The sequence below is a fragment of the Bombyx mori genome, chromosome 11 (genome assembly GCF_030269925.1).
Source record: "Bombyx mori chromosome 11, ASM3026992v2".
Classification (NCBI taxonomy): domain Eukaryota; kingdom Metazoa; phylum Arthropoda; class Insecta; order Lepidoptera; family Bombycidae; genus Bombyx; species Bombyx mori.
The window spans coordinates 15,032,717-15,043,742 of record NC_085117.1 but is presented as its reverse complement, the minus strand read 5'-3'; the positions used below and the strand labels follow the sequence as shown (position 1 = coordinate 15,043,742).

At 33.9% G+C, this 11,026-nt stretch overlaps 1 protein-coding gene and 1 long non-coding RNA gene across 4 annotated transcripts; one reads left to right on the top strand and one right to left on the bottom strand.

The window, feature by feature from the left end:
• The first annotated feature begins 1,483 nt into the window (after positions 1-1,483).
• LOC110386375 (uncharacterized) lies at positions 1,484-3,750 on the top strand. Of its 3 annotated transcripts, none has more exons than XR_009974340.1 (3): positions 1,484-1,569; positions 2,414-2,478; positions 3,050-3,750. It is a non-coding gene; the product is annotated as an uncharacterized LOC110386375 (long non-coding RNA). The 3 variants fall into 3 exon arrangements; XR_009974338.1 differs by having other exon boundaries at positions 2,862-3,750; XR_009974339.1 differs by lacking the exon at positions 1,484-1,569 and adding an exon at positions 2,094-2,274 and having other exon boundaries at positions 2,862-3,750.
• A 38-nt stretch (positions 3,751-3,788) lies between these two features.
• Positions 3,789-8,073, bottom strand: ae13 (alpha-esterase 13). The gene is given in 3 exon segments (NM_001046709.2): positions 3,789-4,034; positions 4,484-5,760; positions 7,884-8,073. Coding segments are annotated over 3 exon segments (1,623 nt in total). The 5' UTR covers positions 8,064-8,073; the 3' UTR covers positions 3,789-3,868.
• Positions 8,074-11,026: the final 2,953 nt, after the last annotated feature.

Sequence of the window (11,026 nt, the reverse complement as noted above, 5' to 3'; positions counted from 1 at the left end):
AATTGGATATCTCGGATTTTTTATTAATGTTACATTTAAAATCTGAGGCCTGTTTTTATTTGTGTGTGTTCGTTGTGAATGTTAACAAAATCATGATTCGACGCGTGAATACATTCTGAAATAACAAAAGTTTTGATTCGTTGGAGTTCTTTTAACTTTTAATTTTTTTTATTGCTATAAAGAACATACGACCGGGCAGATATTACAAGGTAAATGTCGCGAAAAAAAAGTAATTATATATATACTTTTCTTTTACCTATAATACTTACATAAACTAACTGATAAACACATTAACCTTCTTTACATCACGCAATTAAGTGATAGTATAGGCTAAAAAATCTATTATAAGATATCAGTGACAACCCTAACAAGCCATCCCTATTTTGTCTTTTGGCGTTCCAATTTTGTGTTTTCTCGTCCATAATTTTTCCAGTCTCGTTCCAAATTACCCTACATACGTCCCAATTTTCCCCAAAAAGAAAGGAAAAAATATACATTTTTTATTTTGTCGAAATATTGTATTTAAAATAAGAATATTGCAACTTACCGTTTGTTGTGGTATTTCCAGGTGTATTAAAAACTTATTTATACTGTGATCTTATTGAAAAAACAACGATAATATTACTTTTTTTAAAAGTTCTCTAGGCTGTTTTAAAACGCACTTTTCAACCACTATTTTAAATTTAATTTGACGAATTTTTGGGTCCAACTTAACTCATGTTTAGTACTTCCATAGTTAACTTGGTTTTTCTTCTATACATTGATAAATATTACCTTAAAGAAAATTAGGTAGATTCCGTGCTACAAGTACTTTGAGAATCTTCCGCAGGTTTGTCCCAATTTACCCCAGAATCCCAATTTACCCCATGTCATGGTATGTATTATCTGTGTTTGTAAAACCGTAGACCGCTTAGACACTAGATAATACACTGATTGAGATCACTAAAAAGCGCTTGTACATACTCCTAATTTATGTGTAGGTATTATATCTATGTGTATTCTGTAAAGTGTGAACCATGATTATAGTTCAACAGTCTAAATAGTATAGCAATATTTGTCTTCACTGCTTAGTCTTTCTAGTATGGAGGTTAGAGTTCAGAAGAATCATCTCATATAGGAGAAAAGTTGAAAAAGTGTCCAGCTATTCACTTTAAATAACAGCTCAAAAACCTCTCACAATAACGCTTGTGTAGACAAGAGTATGATGGTACGAATGTAGCAATTTTTTAGATGAACTGAAGTATGCCGAGTTAAAAAAAAAAATCGACTAAAGTAGATAATTGTTGAAAATTTCAACAACTTACATCGTGCAAAATAATAAAGTAAATAAAACCAAATACAATTGTTACAAGAAAACGTGTGCCTAGAGTGATTTTATTTCGGTATGATTATTGATTTATTAACATTTCATTAAACTTACTTTAGTAATATTTGGCGCTTCCCTTAAAATTTACCCTGATACTAATGTGGCACCACCCTAATTTAATACATTTCAACGGACACTTTTCATTTACATATACAGTTTATTTTCCTTATCTTTACCCTCCATACTTTCTAGATAGGTCAAAGGTTAGTGCAAATAAAATATAAGATCACCCAACATTAAATATGATTAATATTAAAGTACACAAGCCATAAGTACATGTGCGCGAATTCGTATACTGTTGTACCATACAAAAGGAATGAATTTCCTACGAGGTATTTAATGGACTAAATCCACTATCTGTACTGTTGAATATTTCTTGATAAGTCACTAACCGAAGCCAAAGCACAAAGCACCGTATTTATACTTCCAAGTCGAAGAGTTCAACATGACACTTAGCCTACAGCATCAACCCACTGCGTTTCTCGCCGATGCTTCTCAACAAGTCGCGATTTCGAGGCAGTTGCTAGTAAGTCCCTACGAGGGTCCTAACTTAGTCGTTGACTTCGGTCACCAGTCTGGTGACGCTGGAAACCCTTTTGAATCACCAGTAACTCTCACTCCTCTTTAAAAATATTGGTGGTCAAATCGTGCAGGCAAGTATAAACTTTACACGTGTCCGCAAATGAATTCCGTGATGAAGGGATAAAACATCGTGTCATAAAAATCAAACTAGCAAAATGATTTGCGCAATTACTGGCAGTAGATAGTATTTTTATGTGGTACAGATAAGTATTGCCCTGTCTAGTTCTGCCACAAAGCAATCATGTGTTCCGAATTTAAAGGATATTCGTTATGGCAATTGAAATTAATATTATATGTTTCATATTGGGCTACCAACCGGAAACCAGGTTAGTTTCAGTTTTTTTAGTTTTAAAAAACATTTATTTTTTGTATTAACTCTTAATCCCTTATTATACCGATTATTTTAAATGTATGTGAATAAAACGCAATTATTTCATTTATATACACAATTTCATATTATTTTAGGAAAAATCAACGTGAATAATCTTAGTTACATAATCTGGGAGCTTTGATAATATAATCCTTTTTTGGTAAGAATTATATAATTTCGTAACCATATGTAAGTAAAATAAACGGTTAAGTGGAATGTATTTAATTCCCATTTTAATACAAGTAAATTTTTTGTCCTCAAATATTTATAAATTAGGACACTTAGAGAGACTTAAAAGTTGAATAGCCAACGGCCGTAAATAATTTAAAAAGTGTTAAGCGGTCATGGTTATGTGTTAACTGATCTGATTTCTTTAAACTAAAATTTATTTTGTGCTTAATATATTATTTTATTTAGTATATTGATAGAAAATCAATTTAAATAAGATTCATTGATAGTTTTTCATTTAGTATCAAATAAAACGAAAACTCTGCCATCTGTTGTTGAAAAGTAAAATCATAACAATAATCTATTGCTCTACAGATGGCGATATCAAACTATTACTTAATTCATGGAGTGTAAAGTTTTAAATTTTTAAGATATATTTTTTTCCTACCCAACAGCGTTTAAGCTGCTATGGTTCGATCATGTCGAAATTAACAAAATAATAAGTACATACATACAATACATCGTTTGTAACGTTTTTTTCAATATTTTAGTTTATTTTTAAGGTTCTTGGCATCGGATAGGTCATACAGAAATGTGACAGCAATATCTTCTTCTTCATCTTACCAGCCCACAGACGTCCGCTGCTGGACATAGGCCTCCCCCAAGCCTCGCCACAAAGACTGGTCCTGCGCTGACTGTATCCAGCGGATCCCCGCGACCCTCGATAGATTGTCGGTCCATCTTGTGAGAGGCCTGTCTTCCGGTACGCGGTCGCCACTCAAGAACTTTCTGGCTCCAACGGCCATCCGTTCTATGAGCAATGTGTCCTGCCCACTGCCACTTCAACGTCGCAATCCAAAGGGTTAGTCATCAACAGCAACGGTGAGTACATAACTCACCTTCGGTTTGCCGACGATATTGTGATTAAGGCCGAGACCCTGGAGGACCTCAGTACAATGCTCAAAGACCTCAGTAGGGCTTCTATCCGAATGGGTCTGAATATGAACATGGACAGCAATACATCGTATGTTAATCCCAAAAAAGCATGTTACGTCATACTATACAAATTGATATACCCACTATTATAAATAATTCAATTGACTATTAGGAAGTGATTCTGGAAGACTATCTCCCTACCTTTAGTAGACTCCAACCTTTTTCAGCAATGGATAAAATTACATATTTATTTACTTATGTGATATTTGATTATTTCTTCATGGTTTGATTGATTCTACTATAATAAAGGATTTATTAATTTAATAAAGACGAAGTTCTTTTTAATAAGAATAAAAAAAACGAAACTATCTGATTGAAATTTATTTCATAAGAATTATAATGAATACAACGAAAATCAAACTCGAGATTGATATTATGTAATAACCTTATTTTTGATACTTCTCATATATCTCTTCAAAGACAGCCATTCTCGTCGGTGAGTAATGATTTTTCAATTTTAATTCTCTATCAATAGTTAAATACTTTTGTTCCTTTAAATCGAAGAGTGGCCATACAATAGGTGTCAGTTCAGTTTCGGTAGGTGTTGGATTTCTGAAAAGGTAACAAAAATTGTAATCGGCTTAACACGCTTCTCGTTCTGGAAGGATTTATAACGTTAGCTTAATATGAGCCATTATTTAATTAATGGAAACAACAACCTTTTTACATTGTGGCTCATAGAAATCTAAATAACGATTTAAAACTATGAAATATTTATTTAATTAATTGAACATTTGGGATTACACTACCCGCCTTCGAATTAGATTTTCTCATTTTTATTTAGGTACGACTAGAGTGCGACATTCCTGGACACTCTAAAATGAACTGCCTTCTACGTCATTTCTGGAGTTCTACGACATGCCATCTTTCGAACGAAGCTCAAAGTCTTCTTTCCATTGTTGGGGAATACAAAACACACACACACACAAAACACTATTACAATTTCAAATAAAATGTATAAGAAAGTAACTACATTTTACTTTATTAAGTATGGTACTTACTGCGTTTTGGCAAAATCGGTCCACATCTTTGTTAATCTCTTACTGATTAAGAAGTCCTCGTCATTGACCTTTTCGTTAATCAAGCTCGGCATATATATGATATAAGCCGTATCGTCACCGTGTGCAGCTCCTTGTAGCTTTAAATCAAACAGTATTTTTAAGAAATTCATATTTCCGTAATAAGCGAAATTATAAAGATACAATTGTACACCATTTTGAAGCATTAACTTAGAGCTTGTCAAAATTCCACTGGTAAAGTCATAATCGCTGAAAAAATCGATGGCACTATCATCTCCTGAATATAGATCACGCAATTTTTCGTTTAGGTTTTTTGCGTCTGTTTCGTTCAGGGGATAGGCCCAGAAGTCAAGGAAGTTCTTCTTCTGCCGAATTTCTACCAGATCCGATGGTTTTTCGCCGGCAGTTAAGTAGCCTTCGAATTCACAAAATCCTCTGATCACCGGTACCTTGTTAAATTTTCCTTCTTTTAATATCTGGTAAGGATATTCAGTTAGAAAAGCGTCTCCATTGCCGAAGTCCTTTTCAACGGATGGTACAAAACCAAATTTTGTTCCCTTGAAATTCGAGGATTTTGAATATTTTAATACCACGTCACTCAGTTCTTCGAATGATTTACCAAATATAAAGTTGTAAATGGCCCTGTGGTCTCCTTTAGTTTCATTATATCCAAGGTCGTTTGCCATTTTGAATCCAAGTTCTTTGATGTCATATTCAATGGCCCAGTGATTGAGACTGGATCCAGATTGTAATATTGCCTGTTGAAATAATCCTCTAGACGAAGGTGACAATTGTAAATATTCAACTGACGCAGATCCGGCGCTTATTCCAAATATTGTTACGCTGTCTTTATTACCACAAAATTGTTGAATGTTTTCTTGGACCCACTTAAGAGCCATCACTTGATCCTTCAGTCCCATGTTACCAGCAGCTTCCGGTATATCTAAAGATAAAAATCCGAAAGCCCCTAGTCTATAGTTTATAAATACAACGACAACATCATGTTCAATAAGAAAGTCTGGTCCGTTTTCTGTCTTAATTATCCCATTTCCCAAGACAAAACCTCCTCCGTGTATGGACACCATGGTTGGAAGAAGTTTATCACAAGATGGCAGTTTTGGTGTAAAAACATTGAGATACAGACAATCTTCACTACCTCTTGAAGCGTTGAGGAAAATATCGAATTGAAAACAAACATTATTCGGATTTACTGAAGTAGCATCTCTTTCGTGTTCCCAAGACTCTGGTGGTTGTGGACTCTGAAATGTATTCGAATTAATTTCATTCATATGAGCTCATGAAATGCACACGTACAAATACTTAAATTTAATTTAATAAAAAAATTGTAGGGTTTTATTTAGTTAGTTAGTTTTAAGGTTTTTGTTTTGGTACCCCAACGAATTTAATTATACGAGAATTGGGAACGTAAGAATTCAGAGTAATAACCGAAAATTAATTTCGATGTATGTAATATTTTACAATATATTCCGTTTTAGTATTATATTTATCATAAAATACCATGTATCATGTCGTTAGTTGAAAATATTGTTCTATCCAAGCCACCTTATCGACAATTTGAACAATGTGAATTCCTGAAACATCATTTAGAAATTTCAATTGTGCTTTTAGTGAGCTATCCTCTCTTTCAAGCCGGAGAACATGACTGCGTCGTGGCAGCATGGGCAATATGGTGGTATCTATTTACGTACTTACGAGAAGCTGTACTACCAATCTACAATTGCTACACTCATTTGCTTTTGTTGCATGTATTGTTGCGATGGCATCGAACTTTTTTGTTGTATTCTAATAAGTCTTATTTATTTATGGAACCTTTTAAATAAGAAACAAAATATATTAAAAGAAACCGGACAATGCATAAATTTAAAATTTTAAAAAACGCAACGAAACGAAAATGAATAAAACAGTCATAACGAGCAAGGACTATTCACGTTGCCAAAATTCTGTCAAATTAATCTTCTATTACAATGCTGCAATTGTCTAATTACATAGTATGTGAATGGCTAATTTGATATCTTTTTTTGAAATCCAAACCTGTTGGGATTTTTTTCAAATCTTTACCTGTTTCAAAAACCATTTGCATTTTGTTCGCTCAATGTCATTCGTACTTAAAATTTTAAAAGAGAAAGGGAATTTATTATGTTTCTGTATACGTACCTAGATACTTTTAAATAGAGACATATACATATATACATTAAACAGTCAAACAGAGAGTAAACAAGCTTATTCATCGCACGAATGGTTACCCAATATGGGAATCAAACCTAAAACCCTTAGCCAACAGTCAGAGATGCTTACTACTGCACCACCGAGTCAGTTAATTCTAAAATTATACAGGGATGTTGCCATATCTCCGCCTCTCTCATCTTCAAACGTCACTAGCCTTCGAATACCGATGACCTGGACAAAGTGGTTGGGACTGGATGAGAAAGGCAAGAGATCGAAGAGAATAGGGTGCATTCGAAGAGACCTACACTCAGCATTGGGTGGACACGGGTTGAAGAAGAGAGCCTTCGAATACCATTCTGACTCAGATCGCTTAGTATACCTAACAACTTTCATCATATACATATGGTGGAAGATCGAATTCAAGCTTGCAGGGGTAGGTGCCACTACTCTGTCTATTTCTGTCGCGAAGCAGTCATCCACTGCGTATGCAACTTATAGTATAGACACAATGCGCTGAGTTTCTCGCCGGATCTTCTGTAGGTCGTGATTTCGAAACACTGCTCTTGCTAGGGCTGGTTTTAACAAGGGCTATCAGCAGTTAGTTAGGAATAAAATTTAGAAGTGTCGGAGCAGGTTTTATCCTATATGATTGCGATTTAGATTTCTGTCTAACGGCAACATTGTTCTATCTATAGGTTCAGGTAACCACTTAATACCTGATAGGCCGTGAGTTCATCTATATAATACAAAAATATGCGCACTATCTCAATCTAAGCTGGCTTATTTTAAGATATAAAAGTAACTACTTGTTTAACGTTTGTTATACTCGTAATCTCTACTATGAGACTACGGTTTTAAAATTTTCGTTATTTTGATGGTGATTTTACTGAACGCCAATATTTAGCGTCAAGTGTCCAAATACTTATCGTTACAGCAAGCTGAAATTTCCAATGCATGCTTCGCTTTTGGAAATTGTTGCAATATCATCTATTAAGTATTATGTATGTAATACATTTCTTGATAAAGACGAAGATGATGATATTATGAGCTCATCTTTAATTATTAATTGAGAACGCTGTGGATGAGAACGAGTGAGAATGTTTGTGATAACAGCGTACTTTCTATTGATAAAAGCTTCATATCTGTGACCTTTGGAAAAATTGTATATATTGAAAACAAAATTTTTGGGACTCACCTTGAACCTAAATTCGCCAATGGGGGCTTTTGCATATGGTATTTGTAAGAACTCATAGTATTCATAGCCCGAATAAGTTTTGGTCTTACTCCCGACTAGAGTGCCATGTTTCACAGTCACTCGGGGTGACTCTCCGAAAACAGAGAGCACTTGCACACATATAATAATCGCAAATAACATTGCCTTGTCCGATAAAGGCGGCAACACAACTGATTCGGTGAACTTAATTCAGCTGCACACAACAAAGCATTTATATGTACTTGTATTTATATGGTATCTATATGGTAATTACGCGCTGTCACTGTCTGCTACTGAACTACCTTTTTGTTTGCGAATAAGTATTCCTTGTTAATAATATGTTGAATATTGAAAGAGTTAACTATTGCATGCAAGTTTTGAAGTGAAACTTCCTTATCGGCGTTGGAAAAAAATTTACCGTCACGTTTTTCGGTTACGCGTCACATTTTTCCGTTACGCGCCATCTGTTTTGTATTCATGTCTATGATAATAAAATCCTTTTGTTTAAACTTTATCTAATTTAACTTTTTTGTATTCATGTCTATGATAATAAAATCCTTTTGTTTAAACTTTATCTAATTTAACTTTATTTAACCAATTTCTAGAAAGTTGCATGTAGATCATTTTTCGAAAAATAAGGCCATAAATAAGTTTCACTTCTTACGTGTGTACACTAGTACACGCACACATTTTTTGAAGTGAAACTTCCTTATCGGCGTTGGAAAAAAATTTACCGTCACGTTTTTCGGTTACGCGTCACATTTTTCCGTTACGCGCCATCTGTTTTGTATTCATGTCTATGATAATAAAATCCTTTTGTTTAAACTTTATCTAATTTAACTTTTTTGTATTCATGTCTATGATAATAAAATCCTTTTGTTTAAACTTTATCTAATTTAACTTTATTTAACCAATTTCTAGAAAGTTGCATGTAGATCATTTTTCGAAAAATAAGGCCATAAATAAGTTTCACTTCTTACGTGTGTACACTAGTACACGCACACATTTTTTTTATATAGTAACGTGTTATGAAACGTGATTATTGTCCTTTGAATGACGGCAATAATTAAAAAGGCAGAGCCAAAACTTCTCACTTCGTGACGAATGATGTAGGCAAGATTTTATTTTGTTTATTGCTTATTTGTTTGAACTAGCTTATGGCCTACTTCTGTTGAGCTGTCACCCGAACTCATAGACATAATTAGGGGAATACTGCCCGTCACCTTGAGTCATGAGATTTAAATCTGAATTGTATTGTAACGGCTGTAACATATTTCAAACAACGCATTACTGCTTGCCAATATAGAAATAGGCAGGGCGGTGGTACGTACATATGCGAGGTCACAAGTCGCCCTACCTAGAAATATACATAAATAAGTAGGCATTATTTTTTATTTTAGATTGCGAGATGAAGCGTTGAAAATGTGTTCTAGCAATTTGATCAGCACAGACATATGAAAATAAAAATAAATTGTGGTCACTATCTAGCTAGTCTAACTAGTAGCTTTTTCGGTTTGGATCCGGAGTGCTCAACACGCAGTTCGGTTCACTGCACTTAACTCATTGAACTCAATGATGGAACTCATTATCTCCGTTGAATTTATATCACTGTAATAATTTAGTGAGGTGGAATCTACAAAGCCGTGGATTCATTTCATAAAGAGGAATATCTCATTGCTGAGCGATATCTTACAGGCAAACTTAGAGTGGAAAGTGTTTCTTTATTTGAAATTCATTGTTCTGACATACAGTCTTCAAGAATTTGGCGCTGCTCACAATATTTATTCTTAATATTACGCAATACTCTTGTACGACAGAAATATAATCGTAACATAACAATATCTTCTTCAATTCAAACCAATAACAAAATTAATATCAAAACAGGAATTTTATTTTATACTAGCGGCCCGCTCCGTCTCCGCTCGGGTCTTTAACAAAAATTTCAACGATATTTGACGTTGTTTTATTTTTTTAAATAAAAGAACACTTATTGCGACGTAACTATAATAGTTAGACATATGCTGTCTTAAAACTTTTTGTAAATAATAATGTGTTCTACAAAGTCGTAGTACATTATTTTATTCTATCATCAATAGTTTTCGCAGGGTACGCGATGTAAAGAATATTTTAGGTAATTGTTTTACACCTTAGGTTACATTATTGGAGTTTTAGTAAGGATCTCTAATTTTTTTTTAAAAAGTCTATGTCACTCGGGAATAGTGTAGCTTCCAAACAGCGAAAGAATTTTTCAAATCGGTTCAGTAGTTTCGGAGTCTATTCAATACAAACAAAAAAAACAAATCTTTCCTCTTTATAATATTAGTATAGATTAAATTCGTACTTACTTCTGGGCTATGAAATATAATATGAAGATATTGATATTTTGAAATATGTATATATTTTTAAATAACGGAATATCGCGAAAAATAAAATATTAACTTTGATGTGCGTTATAATTGGTATTGAAATGAAAATGTCCGAAATAGTTTAAAAATGCACCGTTGACAGAAAAGTGAAACTTCGCTTGGTGAATCTAGTATGACCCCTTGAGGTCACTAGAATAGGTAGGAAAAAAGTGAAAGATTGCACTGGTGTATACTGGCAAGCTATGAGGCTAGAAATGTACTAGGTTATTATATTATCCTGAAAAGGTACGTATTGATTGTGCGAATAAAAGAAGAAAATATTGTTAGATTTACATTAAATTTGTTTAAAAACCAATTGATTGGTAGCGTAGAAATTTCATAACAACAAAAGCTTCGTTTCGAATGTGCTTTTACTAGCAAATTTCTCAATTGTGAACAACAAATATAGAGGTAAGAAGGATACGTAAGTGTAATTGCTCAAGTGCGCAATGAGTGGGCGCTGCGACCGTCTATGGAATGCGCGCCGGCGCCGGCCAGTCTCGGACACACCTGCGCGACGAACAATTCCACACAGTCACGCCGTGCCACCTACACACTCACAGCCATAGCCCCATCTAAAATAAAGAACTCATCTAAGCATACATACAGGCGAGACGAAATTCCATATCTGAAATTTTAGACACAATATGTAATTCATAAATTTTAATCACACAGACAAGTACAACGATAAAATATAGAACATAATGAAATGTTAGATAT